Genomic DNA, 24,443 nt, shown 5'->3' with positions numbered 1-24,443 from the left:
GTGTGTTCTCCCAGTCCAGTACCCCAAGCCCCATACCCCCTCTTCCCTTTATAGCAGAGCGGCTGTAACCTTTTGTGTCCTTCAGTGGAGGATCATTTCTGGAGGATTAGTTGGGTCACAAAGACTCCCAACCTATAGGGTCATCCATCAGTGATCTGAGAGAGGACAGGGAGCCCTGTGGAGGTGGCACAGTTTTTGTAGGACCTCATGCCCTTTCACACTACCATTATTTGTCAACATGAATGATTGCTGAGCAGTGGACATTCAGTTTCAGCTTCACCTAGCTGATGGCTGCTCAGATGGTCATGATGAGCTGTTAGTGGTTAAGGGTCTTGCTCAGGGACACTTCAACACATAGACCGGGGTCAGAAGGCGAATCGGTGAGCTTCTGCTTACCAGATGCCTGTCTAACGAATAAACTACGGCTAACCCCGTAGGTGTCTGTGTGCACTGCAGAGGATGGATGCAAAAGGTTTAAGCCAGTTCATCTTCCCCATGTGGCCGTGTTTAGTTCTCCACTGATCTCTTTATTCCTCTCTCTCCCAATGTCCAAGTGTTTTTGTCAGATCTCCCAAGGTGAATCTCTGTCTGACTGCACTAATTTTCCCATACCACATGAAATCCCTTTGTGCTTGAGACTAGGACCCTCTCTTTTCATCATTCAGCATTCCTTTTCTGTGCACACAGTGATGCAAGTAAAAGTATATGACGGCTAGATTCTTACCGTGGACTGATGGGAAACCTGGGGTTTGTTGTTTTTAATTATGATTATATTTTGCTACCATTGCATAAGCTATTAATGAATTGAAAGCATAGATCAAAGATAAACTTTGCACAAGGTCAGTGCTGGTGGTATCTGTAATGCCGCCAGACAAGCACAGGCCAGCATGGAGTCTTCCTGCCATCCACTGACAATTACATCACTGACTGGTTGGTAAACGTGTCTTTTCTGTGTCGCCGTAGCGACACACAACATACACACATACTGTACATTTTACATTAGTGATGGCTCCTACCAACCTATGATAAATACATAGAACCAAGTTAAGGAAATTGGTACATTTAAGGACGTATGGAAAAAAGTCTGTGATTGCTCTAAATTGTTCTCAAACCCCCAGGTGTCTTAATGTGCCAGGTTAGGTTTCTGCCTGAGCTACGGTACATGTCTAATGATTTGCTTCTATTTACATCTCTGTGTTTTGAGCAGGAGTCCAGCAGAATCCCAGCGGTGGAGGAAGGGGCAGCGCAGAGAGGCCAATCAGAGTTCACTTCCTGCTCACCGGCCAGAAAACTCAAAGGTCAGAGACTTATCTCCGTCAGGTTGAAATGGCCAGGAGGCAGAGATTATGACAACCCTGTCATCATAATTGAGGGGTTACAATGTTCTCTGTACAATGTGATCTGTGTGTGTGTGTAAGAGGGTAGCACGGGTCTTCCAGGACCCGATTACCCGAGAACCGAGCCGGTTCAGGGCTAAAATATTGACTTGTCCCTCGGAGCAGGGTCAGGTAGAGTCTAATTGACACGGGTCTCGTTCGGGGCATTTCGAAATGCATTTACCTACAAGGAAGGCTATAATTACATTCTAAAATCCATAGTGTCTGAACAGACACACAGTGCAGTGAGCGGTGAGCAGCACATACATGACGCAACTGCAGCCCTCCGCTGTAGCTCTCGGAGAGGCAGGGGAGGTGCACTCAGCGCTGGATTAGAGAGAGAAGACGACCAGTCTCAAAGTAATTGTGAAAATAAGCATCGTACACAATACGAGGCTAAGTCCCGGCCAGATCGGGTCCATTTTCCCCGGCTCCATTTTAGGATCGGATCCAATTTAATTCGGCTCCATTTCGGACCGGATCCAATCATTATTGGTGCCATTTCTCTGGGCCATTTGGTTCGGTCCAAATATCCTCTGTTCCGTTTCGGCCTGGCTCCCATTTGTTTGACCTGTGCTACCCTCTAGTGTGTGTCTGTGTGTGCGTGTGTTTGTAGCTAATCTCAGGCACCGCTGGTTCAAGCAGCATGAAACATCGCACCCACAGTCCAGTAGGCCAAGAAATAACCTCCAACTCCTAATATTTCCCAGATGAAAAGCTTGCGTCTGTGTGTGAGTGATTGTGCGTTCCTGCGTGCGTTCGTTTGCGTCAAGATAGTATTTTCCCTGGAAGGTAAGACCCACCCAACTCAGTCCCTACCTTAACCAATCATCACTACACATGCCTAAACCTAATCCAATCAGAGGCAGAGTATTGACATACTGTGCAGAAGTTCAGGTTAGTTAGGGAGAGTAAATCGCCGGTAAATTGAATGACAATAAAGATGTAATCCTCTGAAGTTTAAGTAACAATTAACAAACCCATTTAGGGGTGCCTACTGGTCCAGGCGCCGGTTCGATTCCCGATTCCTGTCAATCTACTGTCCTATCACTAAAGGCATAAAAGCCCAAAAACAAATCTTTAAAAAAAAATCAAACCTCTGTTCGAAGTGGAGCTGTGTGTGTGTGTGTGTGTGTGTGTGTGTGTGTGTGTGTGTGTGTGTGTGTGTGTGTGTGTGTGTGTGTGTGTGTGTGTGTGTGTGTGTGTGTGTGTGTGTGTGTGTGTGTGTGTGTGTGTATTGCAGTTGATGCTCAGGGCAGGCTAGACTCAACAGCACCTCTCTGGTCACCCAGGGTACTCAGGCTACACCAGAGGCTACATACAGACAGACAGACACTGAGCGGTGGTTTACCCACCTCATAGATCATGTGTACCGGTTTTTAAGACATTTGAAGAAAATATGTAGGAAAAGGAGCAAAAAGTGTGTTTTGGAGAAAATTCAAGATGGCGGAAAATCTATCCTGGCGCAAATGGGCGTGGCCTATATCGGGAGATGCGTCTTGACCCAAGGAATCCAGGGAAAAAATAATTTTAATTTTCCGACCTACGGTTCAACAGTTACAGGCCAAAACGTAAACTGGGCTGTTATAGCGCCACCATGAGGCCAAATGACACTATTATTTTCTATTTAATCCTTGAAATCATTATGAACCTCCTCTCCAAGTCTTGAAACTGTAGCCCCTATGGTTTGCGAGAGAAAAATAATTGAATGTGAGTTTTTGCGATTCCCATTATAAGTCAATGGGGAAAATTAATTCACTAATAAATTAATATCAATTAAACTATAGAACCTTTCTCTTAGCAAGTTACTAGCACACGATTCCCGAGTAAGCCGGTCGATTTGACATATGGCGCGAGTGTGTGGTGCACAAACTGTGGGAGGAGTAGCGTGCCAAACTTTAGGCTACATAGGCTACAGACACGGACGGAGACCCACACACACGGCCACGTATAGGGAGCTTGTGTTCCACACAGCTCCAAAAATCAAACCTCGGCTCGAAGTGGAGCGGTGAATTTGAGCAGCTGTACCCTATGTGAGTGAGTGTGTGAGTGTAAACTGTGCCTGTGAGTGAGTGGTGAGTGTGCCTGGCCTGCACAAAACAGCGCCCCTCCTTTAACTAGTGTGTTGTGTGTGGCCACTCAAGGTATTGCCAGGCTACGGACATGGCCAGCCAGCCACCCACCCAGCCAGCCAGCCACCCACCCACCCACATACCCACGGACATACCTGTCTATTGGGAGCGCTTTAGGGGTGTGAAAGAATATTCGATATTCGAATATTCGTTCGAATGATAACAATAAAACAATATTCGAAAGTAAAAAATTTAGCTTCGAATTAATTTATATTTAATTAAAACAAATCTACCGCACTTCTCGCGAGATTCTGGGCGCATGGAACGTTAAAAGGTGGCTGGTCTCGCAAGGCAGAAGTCTCCATTCGCTGCTGCAAAAGTGGGCTGATCTACAAGTCCACAATACGTCGCTGATCCAATACGTTGTGAGCTTGTAAATTAAGGGTGCCTATTTAGCGACACCGTCATACAGCGAAGAATAAACCTCCAGCTGCTAAACTTTCCCTTCACTCACACTGTCCCTCACACACAGGTGCAGCTTAGTTGACAGGCTGCAAAGCACACTTAATACAGTATCTGGCTTAAAGTCCTGTTCGCAATTTGGTGTTAGGGGAGTTTCTCACCTGAACTGAGTCAGTGGGTCCCTAGACATGAAAAATCACTGAGGTGCTCGTCCGCCATAGTGCCAGGAATGGCGCAATGGCCAAATCAAATATGGCTGCCATCGGCTATGATGAAAATCCAACTTTTCTGTATATGCACATGTAATACCTCCATTTGGACTAATTGGGGTATGGGGAATTCATTTCTGATATTGTTTTGACCATTTTGGTTGATTTGGACCTCAAAAGGTCATGGTCAAGGTCATTTTGCTATTCCGAAGACCGTGGGCCATAACTTGGCCATTGTTAGGAGTAAAAACAGGTGCAGTAGGTCTAAATCAACTAATGCTGACATGTATAATTCATTTCTGACATTGTTTTGACCATTAAGGATCATCTTGTCTTTGAAATATCAATGTCAATGCCATTTTCCAAAAACTATTTTGTTCATTACTTGCACTTTTATAGTATTTTTTGTAAGTTTGTTACTATTTTATAGTAAGTTTGTTTTGTTTATAACAAAATACATACTAGTGAGAAATACAACAAGTAAACATCCACATTTAACTTTAAAGGGGGGTTTTAAATGGGTGTTTAAATGAGCAGATAAGACTATTTACGAATAAAAGTGACAAATAAAATTACACAACAAAATCACACACAACATTAAATAACAATTTACCTCAAAGTGCACCATATTGTGATTGTGTGCATGCAAGTTAGTATGAGGTGTTTTTACAGGATGGATTTGTCATTGTTCCATGGCAAAATATGATGCACAGAACTCCATCAGTGTCGAGTGTCTTGCTTCAGACATGGCAGGAGTGTACAAAAGTCAAAGTGCTCCTTCCATCCATCAGAGCTTGACATTGACTTTTTGAGGCAGTTGTCCTTTGGACAAGTATATTTCCCATTCACTTGTCCGGGGACAAAAGTCACTTGTCCGGATAAAAATGTCATACATTGAAATAATAACAAAAGGACGGCTAATGACCCCCTTGCTCCCTCCACTCCATAGTATGGGCACTTGACAACAGGATAAGCCTTTATGTCATGCCATGTTCCATGTTCCATTGGTTCTAGTCTTTCCTCAGGTTCCTTGGCTGTTGCAAGCAGGTGGCAAGAAACACGCTAGAAAGGTGCCTTGTTGGTATCAGCAGTTGTACTTCTCTGCTACCAATACTGTGTCTTGTTCTGTCAAGGTCTTTGCCTCTCCAAAGTTTGTTAGATATTGTCAGAAGCCATAACTACATGTTTAATCCTCACCTGGCCCATGCAGTCATCTCCTGTCTCCAAGGCATATGTGCCTTGATCACTGTCTTGGCTAGTGGTGCTCCAAGATCAGACTGCTTGATGCAGTAGAATTGAGTCTCACCAGAGCCATACTGCTGCCAGATCTCCTTCATCCCCAGTGCTTGGAAATATGGGGTGTAATATAGCAGTAATGTGAAGGAGACAACAACTCTCTGGGGTCCGCTCATATTTCCGACATCTCATTATTCTGACCATTAGGTTAGTGAAGGTTAGGGACAGGCTTAGTTATAATGGAGGCTGAACATGCACCAGGTGTCAGCCTCCTCAATCCTATTCAAAATGTCTGGGATCTCTTCTCCACTAGCGAAATCATCAACAGAGACAACAGAGCTGATAATGGTAAATGGACTGCATTTACAGTATATAGCGCTCTTCTCCAAAGCACTGTACAATGTATTTCACATTTGCCCATTAACACACACATTCACACATACATTCACACCATGAAACCATGCAAGGTGCTCAGAAATCGACCCTGGAACCTCCAGATTCCAAGGCAGCCGTTCTACCTACATCGCCACAAGCTTGAATGGACACCATATTCCGAACACACAGCTGGAGAGCTGTGTGTTCTCCTCAGACACCCAGAATTTGTAAAGTTGATGAGGGATGGGTGCGTCTGTTATCTCTGATGATGATGAGTGGCTCCCTGCAAAAAGGGCTGGAGGTGAAGAGATCCCAAAGATTGAACTAGATTGAGGAGGCTGTCACCAAGCTGCTGGTACATGTGGATTGTGGAGTCAACTGGCCCTATTATAACTAAACCTACCCATAACCGTAACCTAATGGAGGGAATAATGGGTCGCCAGGATTATGAGTGGACCCCAGAGAGTTGTCGTAGTGATACTTCCAAGCACTGGGGATTAAGTAGATCTGGTAGCAGTATGGCACTAGGTGTGCAGCGGCACATGCTTCTACAGCATCAAGCAGTCTCTCATCTTGGAGCACCACTAGCCAAGACAGTGATCAGGGGACATATGCCTTGGAAACTGGAGATGACTGCATGGGCCAGGTGGGCACTAAGCATGCAGCTATGGCTTCTGACCAAATACAATATCTAACACACTTTGGAGAGGCAAAGACCTTGACAGAACAAGACACAGCATTGGTAGCAGAGAAGTACAACTGCTGATACCAACAAGGCACCTTTCTAGTGCATGTCTTGCCACCTGCTTGCAACAGCCAAGGAACCTGAGGAAAGACTAGAACCAATGGAACATGGATGGATGCAAGGAACACTTCGACTCTCGAGGATATGGCTGCCTTGCTGATGGATATCGGTGCATCATATTTTGCCATGGAACAATGGCAAATCCATCCTGTAAAAACACATCATACTAACTTGGATGCACACAATCACAATATGGTGCACTTTGAGGGAAATTGTTATTTAATTTTGTGTGTGCTTTTGTTGTGTGATTTTATTTGTCACTTTTATCCGTAAATAGTCTTATTTGCTCATTTAAACACCCATTTAAAACCCCCCTTTAAAGTTAAATGTGAATGTTTACTTGTTGTATTTCTCACTAGTATGTCTTTTGTTATAAACAAAACAAACTTACTATAAAATAGTGACAAACTTACAAAAAATACTATAAAAGTGCAAGTAATGAACAAAATCGTTTTTGAAAAATGGCATTGACATTGATATTTCAAAGACAAGATGATCCTTAATGGTCAAAACAATGTCAGAAATGAATTATACATGTCAGCATTAGTTGATTTAGACCTACTGCACCTGTATTTACTCCTAACAATGGCCAAGTTATGGCCCACGGTCTTCGGAATAGCAAAATGACCTTGACCATAACCTTTTGAGGTCCAAATCACCCAAAATGGTCAAAACAATATCAGAAATGAATTCCCCACACCACAATTAGTCCAAATAGAGGTATTACATGTGCATATACACCCAGAAACAGAAAAGTTGGATTTTCATCATAGCCGATGGCAGCCATATTTGATTTGGCCATTGCGCCATTCCTGGCACTATGGCGGACGAGCACCTCAGTGATTTTTCATGTCTAGGGACCCACTGACTCAGTTCAGGTGAGAAACTCCCCTAACACCAAATTGCGAACAGGACTTTAAGCCAGATACTGGATTAACTGTGTGTCAGGGACAGTGCCTGAGCCTGTGCATGCTAACGCTGATTAACGAGTCAAGCTGAAACGGGCGACTCATTTGGTAGTGACGGGAAGGAACGAGACTTTTCCACCGAAAACACAATATAAAAAAGCATGGATTTCTTCTCTCACCGAGTCAGTCTCCTCGCACGCAGCCACGGTAACGGTAAAACTCACACTGCTCTTGTAGACTACCTAATTTGGTTCAAACCAAAACATAATCCATTGGTGTGATTATAATTGCTTGTTTCATGTCGTGGCTGTTCCACCTCAATCACAGCTGCTGTGACGCTTCGCAACGAACGACGATCCGATTCTGCTCTTGCTTTTACCAACGCAGGCACGTGCACACAGACATCAAACGGGGCTTGAGCCCCTGCCCTTTTAACAGAGAATTGTCCACCAAAAGGCCCTTTTAGAAATGTCAGCCCCTGCCTCTCTTAACATTCTTTGCACGTCCCTGACCAACGCGGACCTGCACACAGTAAAGCGATAGAAGCGACTGTCTAGAATAAACAGCTTCGAAGTGCGAATGCTTCGAATTATTCGATATTTTCGAATATTTGAATTTATTCGAATCAACGGTGGATTTTCGGGCGAATATTCGAATGCTATTTTTGGCAAATTTTCACAGCCCTAGAGCGCTTTCACCGCTCCAAAAACATCATTACCAATGAGTTGCAGTTGCAGTAGGCCTATACAGTACATGAACACAGTGCTATTTTTACATATTTGAATCATACAACATTGTGGAAGAAATATGAATTTGTATGATTTCCACTGTCTGAAAATAAGTCTACCAAATTATGGAGTTTCACACAGCTCCAGACTAGCCTCCATAAAGTACTCTGAGCACAGAAATATCAACAAACATGCCGTGACATGCCTCTTTAAGAAATTTGTAAGAAATGTGTGGCCTTTTTTGCCTCCATTCCAGTCAACAAAGCCACTGCCAGGACCACATCCACAGCTCTCCATCAACATGCAAACCGATAATATGAGAGTGTTACAATGTGGTTTGATTAACCAGAATGACCATTCAGGAAACCTAGGCTGTCAAAGTTGACCCTGAAGATGACCTGAAATGGTATCTCTTATAGTGATTTCTTATTTAAATATTTTCTAGTGAAACAGGAGGTCTGTGTGTCTCTGCCAAAACACAGCGATGGGAGCAGTGTTGAACCACATTGAGCTTCCAACCTACGGACACTGCAGATATTTTTGGGGGCTTTTCTGCTTTTACTGATAGTACAGTACAGGAGAGAGACGGGAAGTGGCAAACAGCAAAGGTTGTTGGGCTCGGGAGTCAAACGCACGACTTGCTGTCAGGCTGCATTAGAGCCTACATCTGGTATATGCCTTAACCGCTAGGCCAGCAGTAGCCCCAGATGGGGTCTTTTACCTGGCTACAAGGACTGATCCTGGGCATGGCAGCTACAGTACCATGGCCCTCGTGGACGTCACCTCGCTGGCTCCACAAAGTAAACTAGGAAAGTATTTTACTATCCATCTCTCTGATAAATGTACTATAGATATGTGACATAATGCTGACACACGTGTGCCTTCTGTTGGTGAAGCTCTCCCTCCCCCACAGAACTGTAGGACAGATTAACACCCTAGAGCAAGGAGAGGGGGAGGACGTAAGAAAGAGAAGAGAGAGAGGGAGGGAGAGGCAGAGAACTAATCTGAGAACCGGCTTAACTCAAAGTGGCTTGTCATGACATGAGATGGGAGGAAGTGTCAGCCATGAAAATAGTAACCTAGATTAGTCAGTGATGAAACCCTCCCGTGCAGAAGTACAAGTCCATCTCTGACTCTCTCTCCCTTCCGTCTTGCTCTCTCCTCCTCTCTCATCATTGTGCTAAAATACGCTGCAGCTTCATCAAGTGAAGCTTCCCTTTTGTGTGCAAATTCACAGTCGACCGCACTTGCAAGCTTTTACACACATGCGTGCAGATAAGGGAAGGGAGCAGAGAGAAGTCGGTGTCGTTCTACAACAGTATCTAGCAGAAAGTCTGTGAGGATGTGAAAGTGAGCGATTTCTGTGACCCTGACTCTTGCCACAGATGGGCTGATCCTCTCTAATGAGATAGGGGAAGGTGTCTCTTTGGCACAGCTTAAATCTTGCTACTGTGCTTCACGTTCACTTACTCTTATCATACAGTTCATAGATACCTACAGTATTTCCTCCCGTGAGGGAAATTCAGTATTTTCAGCCCAACCCAGGTGATTCGCTGCCCACAAGTAGCGTGTGAGCAATTACAGTACGGTGTATACTGTAGGCTAAAAGTTAGCATAAAATGCCCTCTGGTCATGATAGCCTCAACATTTCCATGCTAAAAACAGACACAATGCATGGCAGCTTTTGTCTATTACTTGTATCATGATATGCTTTCAAATACATTTTGTTTGCAAATTAGTCTCCCTTGTGTTTCAACTTTATATGTTTATTCTTTTGTTTAATTAATGCTGTGCTTCGTTGTATAGGTTTGTGGGATCACAAGAGCTTATGACTAAATGACTACATTGCCAATTGGATCCATTGGAACACAGGTTCCACTTCCCATTTCCTGAAAAGTAACAGTTTCCACCCGTTGATTTATACAGACTGCATTTTGTGTTTTTTAGGACATACTTTATTTTGCTGTTATTTCCTCTCTTACGTGGCTTGCCATGCACTCACAAACATGAGTTGTCAACAGCAGTCAAGCGGCTCATACAGCTTAGGCTCAGTGGTTCAGTCCATGGCAGCGCTGGCTTTGGGGTGGAGGTGGGGGGGGTGGGATCTTTGGAAATGTCAGACCACCTCTTAGCAGTATACTGTACCAAAGGAACTTGACACACATTGTGGCAAAAAGGTGTGTCTTAGACTTAGGACATTCAGCTCTACGAGCTGATTCACAGATTTTTGGTAGTCCCTGAAATGTTGGGCCATGTTCGCATAGTTTGGCTAGTGCTATGTGATGTCAATGCAAGACTGTATTCAACATCTAACAACGCATAAAAAAATAAAGGAACAGTCTTTGTTGGTGTTAACATAAACTGCTAACCTTACTGCAATTTCACAGGTTTCATGTGTTAAAGCATTTGCATTGCTAGTCTTGTTGTAGTTTCATGAAAAATGGCTTGATATTACCAGCTCCCTTAATTGTCATGCCATGTTGCACCCTTCAGGTTAGTTATTTCGTTTTCTCAAGGTACAACATTGACATACATCGGCTGACATACTGTAGATCAGTGGGGTCCACGGACCTTGCTGGGGGGGGTCCCCAGCAAAATTATTGACAGTTGGGAACTACTGTAAATGGACCCTTACAGAATGCAGATCTGTATCCCTGACAGTGTGCACATGGAACCAAATGGGGTTTTGGTTCCATTTGTACACTGTCATAGTTATGGGTGTACTGTACATTGCCGAATGCATACCAAACTGGGGCTCCAACAAGGTTTTGACCTTTTTCCCATCATACAAAATGACCTGTAATAATAATAAGATGGACAACATTGCAGCTCATACAGTATGTGACTACATTTCATAATGTCATATTATATTTTATTATATTTTCTCTTTTCTCTCTTGATTTCATCTACTAGACAAAAAACATATTAATGATAGAGACATCATTAGAAGCAATATTGAACTAGAAGCAGTGCTCTTCCGAGCACAGGTCTCCACCAGGCCACACAAATCGGCCTGTTATAGCGCCACCATGAGGCTGAGTTAAAAAATGTGGGGCAGAGGTTCTGAATTAGCATCCAGGGAGTGTGTGTGCTCAGTTTGGCAGCGATCGGGCCAACGGCGCCGGAGATTAGCTGGTAACAACCAGGCCACACAAATCGGCCTGTTATAGCGCCACCATGAGGCTGATTTGAAAAATGTGGGGCAGAGGTTCTAGATTGGCATCCAGGGAGTGTGTGTGCTCAGTTTGGCAGCGATCGGGCCAACGGTGACTGAGATTAGCTGCTCACAAACTGCGAGGACGCACGCACGCACGGACGGACGGACGGACGCACGGACGGACGGACGGAGGGGAAAACATACTCTCCCTCAGCCTTCGGCTGGTGGAGACAATTAGTGTCCCATGTACTACAGTGCACAGTCCAGTAACTAAATAATCAGACCCTTTTCATTCCATAGGGGAAATTAGTTTAGATAACAGGTTATTTTAGACAGATGTTGGTTCATTGTTTACTTGAGTGGTAAACTCTGGTCTGCATTTGATGTACAGTATGTGTTTACCTTGCTTATTGTAAGTGGCTCTGTTTAAGAGTGTCTGCTAAATGCAAACATGTTTAAACTGTATCTATGCAGGGGGTATTGAGTCGGTGAAGACCACAGGCAACACAGGTGACATCCGTATCTTCGTGGCCCTGTTCCCATACGACCCCTCCACTATGTCACCCAACCCTGATGCTGCCGAGGAAGAGCTACCCTTCAGAGAAGGACAGATCATCAAAGTAAGATAGCTCTGCATTATGTTTTCATAATCTGTCTGTATTATAGTATAGCTTATGTCATATTAAACATTTGAACCCCAGCATCCCTATTCTAGGGGAACAATCGGCAAAAATACCATATCTACAAGCTCACAACGCACTAAACATCATTGCACAGTTATTTCTTTTGTCAATACTATGTTCTTTTATGTAGTAAAACAATTCAGAAATGGCCAATCTACAGCATAAGCTTGATCTTGTAAATCTGTTATTTTTGCTATTTTAGAAGGGTTTTTTACGTTCTATGTTCTGGATTCCAAGAATTCAGGGCTAGTACTACCTCCTGAGCAGGGCCCATACTAGATTCTGAAGTTCATATCTGAAACCGTGCTGTGGTGTATGGAAACACATCCAGAACCTGTGATAAAACATTTCACGGCACTACTGCACGGTTCACTTAGTGGAAAAGAGCCAATGGACTGTGTTCTCCTGCCTCCTGCCCCAGGTCTATGGAGATAAAGACGCGGATGGGTTCTACCGAGGGGAGAGCAGTGGCCGTACGGGATATGTGCCGTGTAACATGGTGTCTGAGATCCAGGTGGAGGACGAGGAGACTCGACAGCAGCTGCTACAGCAGGGCTTCTTGTCCACAGACGCCTCCATGGAGAAAATAGGTATGGTAACATTGTTTTGTCATTTTATCCACCAATCACAAAATGTTTGTTCTTTTTTTAAACCTCAAGATTTATTTTATCATGTCAACTTTAACTACTGTATGTCGCCTTCTACCAAATGTTCTGTCATGCTGAAAAATTAGGGACGTTTGGATATTTCTTTCTACTAGTGTTTTGTTTTTGTTCATTAAATCTCCATTGTTCATGTTTAAGTGGCAAGTGAAAATAGCAGCTGCTCTTTTCTCAGTTCCCTTTTTAGATACTCTCTAAATTGTTCAGCTGTGACATGAGACTCTCACTATTTTTGTTTGGGTTCTGGTGGAGGAAATCCTCCAAGTGATAACTGCTTTTCTAAAGAGAGAAGGGAGAGAAATTAAAAGTTTGCACTGATCCGTTTTTCTCAGCAGGGAGCACAAAGAAATAAGTCCTCACATTATTCTATGTTTCCGTTGGATAATTGAAATGCACAAAATCAGTCAGTGATCACTCATATTTGTTTTAGTATCTCTTGCTTTCACTTGAGTTGCTATTGCGGAACTCAGAACCATCATTTGTGGAGCACGCTGTGTTGTCATAGTGTCAGAGTGTGAAAGGCAAGCATTACAAAGTGTTAGCCTGTGTGGTAAGTGGTTGGGGCTGTAGAGCAATGCCTCCCAGCAGATAAAGCTGACACTATGCTTCTATTTCCTGCTTCCTCTCAGAGTATTTCTGCAGATGGTTTTAACTTTTTCACTTCCACTTGGTCTCCACTGCCGTGTTGGCTGCTCATTGGTTGTCGTTGTTTGAATTTCCCTTCACTGGCCTATCATTCTGTCTCTTTGTCTTGTCTGCTTCTCCCAATGTTGCATCTCTCTGTGTACCTTTTTGGTTTCAAATTTGGTTTTCCTTTCTAAAACTCCCATCAAGGCACTCGCACATACGCACAGCTTCCGCGCCGCCCTGTTCCACCACCGAAACCGAGACGATCCAAGAAAGGTGTGTCTCGCTGCTGACGGCCGCCGTCAGCCTCACTCCTTTACTCTCTAACTGTGGTGTGCTTTTCTCTCTCTCTGGCACTTTGGCTTTCACTCTTTCCGTTGCTGCCTCTCACTCAATAACCAGAGGGGATTTAAGGTTAACTAGTCAAGCAATGAAATGAAACAGCTACTATGTCAAGCTGACTCAAATAAATAGGCCTCATATTCTGCATGGAGTAAGGCTTCATATATGCAGACCTTTATATACAGACCCACTACGATAATTTGCATATCTTTCATGAAATGGATAAGTTCAGTTTAGGACAAATTAACTCATTGGCTGCACCGATTAAAAATCTCTTCACTGCCAAAGTTTTCTTACCTTTTACATAGAATGCGTGCGTGTAGATCCCTGCTACACATATCTTTCATGAAATAGATAAGTTCAGTTTAGGACAAATTAACTCATTGGCTGCACCGATTAAAAATCTCTTCACTGCCATAGTTTTCTTACCTTTTACATAGCGTGCGTGCGTGTCGATCCCTGCTACACGATCTGTGGACCGGTGTGCACGGCATTCGCAGTTACAAAATGTAAAAAAAAATTCATTGAGCCGTCTCTGAGCTATGAGCGTCCATGCGGTCATTGAGGAACGCTTAGTCCCACCCTCCCAGATACGGAAATGGATCGGTTTCTGGTCCCAGACCGGAAATGCTTTCTATAAGGTGAAATCAGAATGGCGGAGCAGCGATCAAAGTTGGATTGTTTTAGAGTTAATCGAATGAATTAAATCGTCATATAAGTCGTCATTACGTCGTCAAACTCGTCATATTGTGGATTGGACAGCCTCTAAAACTCAACAAACTTGCCATATGGCAGTGGCAGTGAGTTATTGCCTGATCAAGGGCTTCATGTTAGGTGCAGTGTCACAACCATGAATACTGATTCAGTTTTATGGCCATAAATTACAGGAGGACAAAACATAGATTTAGTAGTAGTATTTAACATTCTTTTTATCCGCCCATAAGGAAATGGGTAGATTTTTCTAATTCTGAAGTTTTACCTACAGATAAAATCTTTAGATACATTTCATCTGAATTGGACAACCACGCTTACAAGATTCTGTCAAAACTCGTAATCTACGAGCTCACAATGAGTCACACTGCGATGCCTAATGGTCTTGTGGTTCATTTCAGGGCAAGACATACAGCTATAATTTCGTCCATGCCCCTTATCTCTAAACTTCTTAGCCTTTTTTTTTACTATTTTGATAAACATTTTGAAATACTTAAAATAACCGATCTACATCGACATGTTGTGAGCTTGTAGATGAGCTATTTGAAATATTCAAAAAAAAGTTTTAGGGATGAGGGGTAAGGCATGGACCAAATAGAACATAATGTGCAACAGAGTATGAATCAGGCTTTAGTGAGTTGAAGTGACAGCTGACTGACTTGGGTAGAGTAGCTCATGTGTCCATTTAGAACAGAGACATTGTTCTTTCTAACTAATTCAGAGCATTGACATGCCGATGTTCTTTTTGATAGAGTATCCCCTCTGGTCTCCTCCATCTGTGCCTTTGTCTGTTTTTTTTGTTTTTGTTTTCTTTGTTTTATTGACGAGTAACTTGAGACATATTTTTGGTTTGGTTTCAAGGTTTTTGGTTCAGTGATAGTATCTGCTCCTGCAATGGAATTGTGTCAATGCCTAGAGGGAAACGTGATAAAGTTATTTAACCTGCTCACTCTTCCCCACACCCCATCTTTTCCAGTGGAGTCTGCTGCACTCTGGGATGAGGGCATAGACTCCAGTCAAGGTTTGTACGCCACGAGCCACCTTCGCACCCCCTGCCTCGCCTTTCTTTTCTCCAGCATGATCAGATGGCTGTTTCAGTTTCCCCCGCACTGGACACCAGCATGCCTCTACTCCAGTGCTTCTCTGCCCTTTTCATTTCAAGGACCTCTCAGAGTTACAGACCTGTACGGGGGTCTATTTGGAACCCCCTCAAGGAACCCAGAGGGCCCTCACTTTGAGAGCCACTGCTCTAATAATCAGAGGAGTTCTTGCCCTTTCTCTTCCCGTTTCCAATCTAGTCTCTAGTAGTTCCTGTGTCTCAGGATTCAGGATTTTGGTCATGATAACATCACAGGACTCACCGTTTTGTTTTTCTCAATGAAGATACAATTAGGACTGTTTTTTATAAAGTTCTTCCTAAATCACAAAATAACACTTGAAGCATAAAGTTGATCCTAAAAGTTGGAGATGTTCTGTCTTGATGGTACTGTGGTATAATAGTAATGTTGCTGTTATTTTCAAGAAGGCCTTAATGTCCAGTTTTGTTATGGAAATGTGCACCCTAATTGCAATACTTTTTTTTTGCTAATTAAACATAACTACCCTAACACAATCCACATTTCTGTCCTAACCGTCATATGAAAATAATGGATTCTCAATCTTTGAGCTGAAACCTATATCTAGGGCTGTAACTATCCTCTTTTAGAAATAAGTACACTTTTTCTGCCTTGATTTTATTCCACGACTTTCTTTCCTCCATGTGTTCTAGTGCACTGCTGTGACATTACCTCGGCATAGCATGGTGCTGACTGGATTATGACATGCATGCTGACATACCGATTGGATCACTGTGCATCTGTGTCCCCCAGAATCCTGTATGTGACTGTATGTGCTGATCTGTTTCACTGACAGATCCCAGCCGAACTGCTTCTGCTGCTTCTGCTGCTGCTGCTGCTGTGGGGAACCCGGCCCCAAGAGCCCGCAGAATGGTGGCCATATTTGATTACGATCCACGGGAGAGCTCCCCCAACACAGACATAGAGGTCAGAATTGTACATTGTGCTGGAGATAACTTGTCGCAGCAGGCACGTGCACACATAGACATCAAAGGGTGCTTGAGCCCCTGCCCTTTTGTCCTTCTGTAAAAAAGTGCCCTCTCCAGACCATGAATGCAGTTTTTACTATGGTGAAATAAATGCAAATGTCCTCTGTCCATGCCATAGCTGAAGGCAGCATTCAAGAGAATTGCCTTGTCCAAACTCTCCTGACCTTGAATGCAGCATCTTATGTTCAAGGAATTGTCCTCTCTGCGTAGAAACCAAGCATCAAAAATAGCCAACCTCCAAGTTCACAACTCGTCGCAGCGCGACACATTGTGAGCTTGGAAGGCTGCTATTTTCGATATTTTCACCAAAAGGGCCCTTTTCAAAATTTCTGACCCTGTCTAACATTCTCTGCACGTCCCTGTGTCGCAAAGTACAGATTAGTCTTTCACTCGAGAGACACAGTATAGGCATTTAAAGCCTAATTTATGCTTCTTCGCACGATGGTCACTCACCAAAATTCATGTCATCATGCAAAGAAACATAAATTAGGATTTAGGTGGATGTTAATTAATGCCCTCTTATCATTCTACTCTACTGCATATGTCCCATTCAGGCTGAACTTACCTTCAGTGCGGGAGACATCATAAATGTACTTGGTGACATGGACGATGATGGTTTCTTTTATGTGAGTAGCTTTTGAAAACTTTTTCTTCATGGGGGTTAATAATTACGGCTTTCCGGTTGAAGCAGACTCTAATATATGTTATTGTATTATTGCTACCAGGGAGACCTGAATGGACACAAAGGCCTTGCACCATCCAACTTCCTGCAGGCCTTGCCAGAGGAGGCTCCGTCAGGGCCTCCTCCAGTCCAGCCAGCACCAGAACCCAAGAAAGAGCCACAGGTAGCTGGAGATCTCAATCTGTGTGCAGTAATGTACATGCACATGCATTACTGCATTAAGTTAAATTGTTTGGATTTGTGAAAAGTCGAAGTCTTGCCTCAGTAATTTTCATCAGACATCATAACATTTCTTTAAAGTTTCTTTCAGTCGTATGCATGTTCAGTGGTTTGCATGTCATTTTTCAGTGTTGCAATGATTTCACCTCATTGCATTTCTCTCACCCCCTCTTGTTTCCTGCATGGCCTTTGGCAGAAGCAGAAACGAACTGTACACTTTGAGACTTGATTGTAAGTGTGAACCCCCTCAGAGTAGTGCCACTTGTCTACCCTCTGTTAGAGAATGTTCCTCCCTCAGTCCTTAACCTTAGTACTAGATAACACATACAAAGCATCCCTTCCAAGCCCAATGTCTTTGAGTTCATTTGATCAGCTGGACAAAGGCTGAGATATCTGAATAGCTATATATTGTCCCTCTTCCCTTTTCGCCCTTAAATCTTTGTGTGACCCCTCCGACACAAATTAGTTTCAGCTCCCGACAGAGGTCCATGTAAAGACTGGATGAAATCCGTTAACATTGTCTGTGTTTTGTTAAACTAGCTTCAGTGTAGCGTGCTAACGCATTCATCGGAGATGATTCACTCATTATGTTCATTCCTTAATATCTGCCTGAAGGTGGACCTGATTGCTTCTGTGGAGCAGCAATGTCCTGGACCATCAACGCTGGAACCTCAAGAGAATTTGCACACCCCAGCAGAACCTTCTTCCAAAGACCAGACTGACTACAGCCAAGATCTACACCCCAAACTCGCCTCGTCCGTGGACCCCATACCCGACCCGGCACCAGTCCCATCCACAACACAGGTGTGCAGTTCTCCACCACCTCACGATGCTGCAGGAAGCCCAACACAAGTAGATGGCTCCCCAGCAGGCAAGAAGAAGAAAGGCTTCTTCTCAAAAGGGAGGAAGCTTTTCAAAAAGCTGGGATCCAGCAAGAAAGAATGAGTGCTGGTCTATTTAATCCAAAACACTCGTTTCACATTGAAAGCACTTTTTTCTGTCAGTTGTTAGTCTATGAGGTTAGTTGCTTATGACACTACTATCAGTATTATTCTGATTACACAACATATTCTTACAGCATAACCTTGTCTTATAAAATCAACAAGGCATTGCAACATCACAAGAGCTCAGTCACGCTTGGCTTACTAATAGGTTTATCAAAGCTACTGCCAAGTATTAACTAATGATTAGCTTATGTGTTTTCATTCCCACCACCAGCCATAAAAGCAATATTAAAAGAGCACTTCACTGATAGTCAACCTTATCTATATCAATTTGCAATAAGGTTAACTTGTGAAAAACACCTGCCGTTTTTGCTCATATTCCGTGTATTTCTGTGCGGCACTGCAAAATCTGCTTTTCCTCTGTCCGCCATGTGATATACTAAAAGACTACAGAAGACTACAGACTACTTGTAATTTAGCTTGGATTGCTAGTCTCCGCTGATGCTTTAAATGCAACACATAGTGGTACACAAAGTCACTGTCGCTAAGGCTTTATGAGCAAGTCACATTTCTCCATCAATATAATACATTGAGGATTACATTGCTTCTATTGATTTCATTGATCATCAGCAGTGATTCCATATTCACAACAAATGGAGGCAGATTTCTCCTTGAAGGATTGGATTTGCTGCATGCAGTCAGAGTCATGTTAAGTGGTAGCTCCAGACGTAAGTCTCTCCACCTTGCACAGATAATGTATTAATATTCCCATCCCAAGATTACAGTGCCAGCCATTTCTCAGTTGATGCAAGTCCATTGAAGCAACTGTCTATAGGCTATCTTCTGCACGAATGAAAACAAATGCACTATGGCGTGTTTTGAATGGATGTATTTAAAATCTTTGTTCAGTTATCCCTACATTATAAATGTATTGTGATTCCATGGGGACTTGGCCATTGTACAAGCCATGGTCTTTTATTTGTGTCAGGCATTTCACTTACCTGTCACTAAGTTGCATGTTGTGCAATTATGAAGCGCCATTTGAGACACTGGCCATCCATTGTTATGTGTGTAGCGTAGGTCTAATTTATTCTAAGGAAAGTGTACCGTTGACATTTTGTTGAAGTTTGTTGAGCATAAGTAAGAATGTGAAGAGTGGACCACGAGTAGGCAAGCTGCCCAGAGTTGCCCCACTGGAGGGGGACAACTGATGCCTTTGTCAAAAAATAATGTTGACTCATGATATTCATGACTTTACCACTGTCACAGCTCACCTCAATGTTTACATCGTCGCTGTCAGGCAGAAACCTTGTATGTCCAAAACCGTTAATTGTCAAGCTAATGGAAAAAAGAACCTGTGTTCCGGTAGTTATTATTTAGTCAACCTCTTGTTAACCCATTTAGACCTGAGGCCCATTCTAAAAATGCCTTCTAAATCCTGACCTAAGTTTTCTGAAAAACTTCAAATATTTATTACAAAGACATTTTCGCTACATACTGTACTCCATAGCAAGAACAACCCCAAAAGGGGTTCCCGGATTGAAAGATATAACTAGCAAAAAAACAAGCTGTTTTAAATAGATTGTCTATTTTCACTATTTTTATGCAACACTCTTGTACAACAAAATAGGACATTAATTTACTAAAACAAACCAAAAATAATTGTAATGCGATAACAAGGTTCCTTCTGCCTTACAGTGACGATATATTTCTGTATAGCCTGTGTGTGTGTGTGAGTGTGCGTGCGTGCGTGCGCGTGTGTGTGCGAGAGAGCGAGAGATTTGTGGCATGTCCAAAAATGATCTTGTACCTGCTGATCAGTAGGCTGCTTCAAAGTGCTGTTTTTTAAAACTACTCAACAGGCAATACTTATTCTCTAATATCGATGCACTGAAAATGCCAGCTTATTGTACTGTTTTCCAGTCTTGATTGAGTGGATGTGGAAAAGCGTTCAAACTGACAGACTAAAAGAAAAACTGCACCCATAAGACATGCAAGCCAGCATACTGTGTGGATTCAATATGATTGAATGTCGTATGTTGAAATTGTCACGTAGCATGTTCATATATATATTATTTCTTTTTTTCAAATACTGCATGAAACAGTACTTGGTGTTAGGATTGTGTTTGTACAGAACAGTTTTTGGACATGGCACTGGTGTTTTGTGACGCTACTGTACTGTGATAGGGTCTGTATTAATGTCTATTCATCTCTTATTTAGCCTCCAGTTGAGGAGTATTGTAAAGTGATACAAGTTATAAGCAGCTCGTGACCTAAGTGATTATAGGGTTTTGACCAATTTAAAAAAGTCATCCTAATATTATTAACCACTGTAGTACAATATAACTGAGATGACTTTCTGTGACATGGACTTTGTGTCATGTGGTGGTTCATCACGCTCCAGTGAGTTGTGTGGCTGAACTCAAAACAGCCCTGTTATCAAAACCCCAGGGGAGGCTCTTACTATGTCAAAGTAGATACACGGTGGGACACACAAGTCCCATTTTTTTCATGCTGAAAAAACAAAATGATGTAATTAACCCCCTTTTTTTCTAAAGCCCAGGAAGTTACTGGCCCCCTTTTTTTCTTTCTTTTTTTTGAGGAATAGTCCATTCATAGCCTAGGAGAAAACTCATTAGTCAAACATTATGGTTAACACAATCTTAATGCCCCCCTTTTCTGGAGAAAATATTTCTTAAGCATCCCTTTTACTGCAAATTATTAAAAGATCCCCTTTTCACGAATTTCACAAAATGTCATGCCCAATCCTGGCATGCATTTTGGAGTTTAGTGCCCTGCCTGCCCCCTGGATCACAACACTATCCTCAGTTGTAGTGCAGGATTGTGTGCTGTGCTATAGCTGCACATAAAATAGAGCAGTATTGTATTTTTTTATTTGTTGGTCCTTGACACTTTGGTAGATTTGAGTCATGAGATACTTTGGTGTTTGACACCATTTCCCTCCAGCTATGATGTTTTCACATCCCCAGCAAACACTTTTGAAGCAAATGTGTGGACCAGGCCTTAGTATTCAATCATATTGCTACTGTAGTTAGGCTTGCTATTTGTTGAGTAGCTATGTACAGTATTATGCTGTGACTGTTTTCTGAATAGATCATTTATTTTTTGAGACAGGGCTGTTGAGTAATTTCTCAGGTTTTTACTGGTAGTCTTTTAGTATGCTGAGCCACTTGTTGCATCTGCGGCTGTCAAAACGGCAAAATATGCCAAATTCTTAGGTGCTTTGCCTGCTAACATAGCTACGCTAGAGAGACCAAGCATCAAGCCATTAGGGATATTCACTGGGGTGAAACTAACCTAGACAGATGATAGAGCTTTGTTGTGTGGATCAAACATAATTCTACATAAATCCATAAACGTAACCTACATGATACAGCATATTCCACCCCACTGAAGCATCCCAGATGGACAGGTGTAGTCAAAGCTCACCTGATTGCAAAAGTTGGAGGCAATTTTATTTTAAATTCTGAATGTTTTTTCATTTAGTGTGATTTGTGTATATACCCATCAGTGTTCTATTAAAAAAGGGAGTATTATGAATAGCAGAAAAATGCCAAGTACAGTATGAATGAGAGGAGCGTGGGGTTGGTGATGACACTTTAGATACAGACTTTAATCTCCGGGATAGAGGCAAGATTGAGGCTGTGCTGTATGTTCTTTTATTTGTTTTTTGTGGGGGAGGGGAGGTGTTATAAGTTACTGACATGTACAGTGAACATTTGTACTGATATATTTGTATTTCACGGCCTTTACTGCACACATATTATCCTACCTGCTCTGTAGTTGAGTAGGCTGCTACACTGTAACACTGCGATCTTTATAGGACTGTCCTGCCTCACTCTCCATTGACCATATTGACATGGCAGACGTTTTGCTTTTACGTCATACTGATTGGCATTGTCGGAAAATGTACTCGCATATTTTACTTGAGTAAAAGTATCAATACTGCAATGTAGAAATACTCTCTTAGGGTGCCCTCACACCAAAATACCTATGAGAGTGGAATCCGCGTTCCGCCAATGCATTTCAATGATAAGGGAGCGTTTTTTGCAGAAATCCTTTGCTGGCATGAAACCGCTTCACTCTCATTGAAATGCATTGGCGGAACGCGGATTCCACTCTCATAGGTATTTTGGTGTGAGGGCACCCTTACAAGTAGAATTCCGGAATTCTAAATGTACTTGAGTAAAAGTATGAAAGTGTTGGCATCAAAATGTACTTAAAGTACCAAAAGTAAAAGTACAAAATGTTTGAAAATAGCAGATCTACAAACACAACGCGTCGCGATGAGCTTGTAGATCGTCTATTTTCAAATAGCCACGGTATAAAATAGGGCTAAAAAAGTGGTTTATGTATGTTTTATAATATTATAATATAGTATAGCTGCAAAGTAACTAGTAACTAAAATGTTCAAATAAATGTAGTGAGTACAATAATATTTGGATCCGAGATGTAGTGGAGTAGAAGTAAAAGTATTGTAAATTGGAAATGCTCAAGTAAAGTACTTACTAGGTATAGGTAAATGTACTTAGTTTCTTTACACCACTGTCTGGTTGGGAAGCCCTCCCACCAATGATTCATGACGTGAGGGCAGAATGGTCGGCGTGTGAATATGGTCAATAGGCACCTGTCCTGATCCTTTCTCTGCTGACTGAATAGGACCTAGAACATAGGTAGCATTTTTAGATCAGTTGATAATGTTTAGCCTTAAGACCTTGTTTAGTCTTAATATGTTGTTTACAGATTGTTATTGACTGCATGCATGACGATTTGGCCTTATTTGTTATTGTTGTCATATCTATGTTTTTTTTCTAGACAGATGTGTATGTATCTGCAATATTTGAGTAGTGTGATCATCGATGCAGCGGAGAGGATGTTCCTAGGAGTCGTATCTGTATATACAGTAATGGACAGAGTTGGGCGTCGGGACTTAAAACTATGTCGTATATTTTCATAAAGCAAGGGAAGCTTTTTATTTTTGTCTTTCCTGACCTGCATTCATTCTTTCAAACCATTGGAAGATTTACCTTTTATATATTGTTTTTATTACCCTTTTGGAGGCTCATCTGTAAATACAATTTTTGTTAATATTGTTTTTCAGATTTGTTTTTTTCTTTTTGCATGTCTAAGCAGTGTTGATTGAGGAACAATAAGTTAAGAAATAGGCAAAGAGGACTCGTTGACTTGAAATTGTGGTGATCTCTTTCGATATGGATCTTTTTACGGTAATAAAGTATGTATATTTTCACAAAAACTGGATTGCGCTTTTATAATTACTACTATTGATCACCATATATGGGCATGTCACGTTTGTGACACCCGTCCGCTGTTTTATTACATACTAAGCCCTACATGTGGTACAGTACTCAAATGTTTTACTGAAGTAAGAGTAGCAATACCACAAAATAAAATACTCTCTAATTACAAGTAAAAGACCTGTATTCAAAATGTTACTTGAGTAAAAGTACAAAAGTGTTAGCATCACCAAAAGTAAAGTACCAAAAGTAAATGTACAAAAATGTTTGTGAAGTGGTTAAAGTATGTTTTATAATATAATAATTGATATCTGCAAAGTAACTAGTGACTAAAGTTTTCAAATAATTGTAGTGGAGTAAAAGTATAATATGTTCCTCAAAGATGTAGTGGAGTAGAAGTATAAATACTCCAGTAAAGTAAAACTGTACTTAAGTACAGTACTTACTTAAATGTACTTAGTTAGTTTACACCACTGCAGTACTGTACATGTTATATCTATTAGTATAAAAGACTAGATAACAAATCTAGTATAAAAGACAAAGGCAAGGGTAATGTCGTATAACAGAAAATGGAATGTGAAACAAGGCTCTACAGTAAGTACATTTTTTTATTGAATTAAAATTCTTTACAAGAAAATTGACAAGAATAGTTTCAAGTCTTATTTAAGACATATTGGACATATTGGCATATTTGATACAAAACGCAGAGGAATCGATGAGAGGATTCAGCACACTTTGCTTCCTGGCACGCGCACAGCCCATGTGAAATGACTAGAAGTTAACACTCTGGGTTGTGCACGGCCATGTGAGACAAAGCAGGTTCCTCTTTTCCAGACTTCCTGAGTGAGCGCGCCACGCTGGGGGC

General features: G+C 42.1%; 1 protein-coding gene across 7 annotated transcripts in view; it reads left to right on the top strand.

Annotated features, from left to right (window-relative positions):
* tspoap1 (TSPO associated protein 1) overlaps window positions 1–23,557 on the top strand; it is a 102,805-nt gene extending 79,248 nt beyond the window's left edge. For 4 of the 7 annotated variants that reach the window (XM_080749778.1, XM_080749775.1, XM_080749774.1 and 1 more), the window contains 8 exons: window positions 1,208–1,298; window positions 11,803–11,948; window positions 12,433–12,601; window positions 15,330–15,374; window positions 16,265–16,395; window positions 17,012–17,083; window positions 17,183–17,302; window positions 17,974–23,557. In XM_080749778.1, coding sequence (XP_080605904.1) covers window positions 1,208–1,298; window positions 11,803–11,948; window positions 12,433–12,601; window positions 15,330–15,374; window positions 16,265–16,395; window positions 17,012–17,083; window positions 17,183–17,302; window positions 17,974–18,303 — 1,104 coding nt within the window. In that variant the 3' untranslated portion in view covers window positions 18,304–23,557. Of the gene's footprint in view, window positions 1–1,207; window positions 1,299–11,802; window positions 11,949–12,432; window positions 12,602–15,329; window positions 15,375–16,264; window positions 16,396–17,011; window positions 17,084–17,182; window positions 17,303–17,554; window positions 17,590–17,973 lie in introns of all 7 variants that reach the window. The other 3 variants (XM_080749776.1, XM_080749780.1, XM_080749777.1) reach the window with 2 other exon arrangements.
* Window positions 23,558–24,443: the final 886 nt, after the last annotated feature.

The sequence above is a fragment of the Nannobrachium achirus genome, assembly GCF_963921795.1.
Source record: "Nannobrachium achirus genome assembly, chromosome: 19".
In the NCBI taxonomy this organism is placed as follows: domain Eukaryota; kingdom Metazoa; phylum Chordata; class Actinopteri; order Myctophiformes; family Myctophidae; genus Nannobrachium; species Nannobrachium achirus.
Note: the sequence above shows the minus strand (reverse complement) of the source record. Positions and strands in the feature narration are given on the sequence as shown.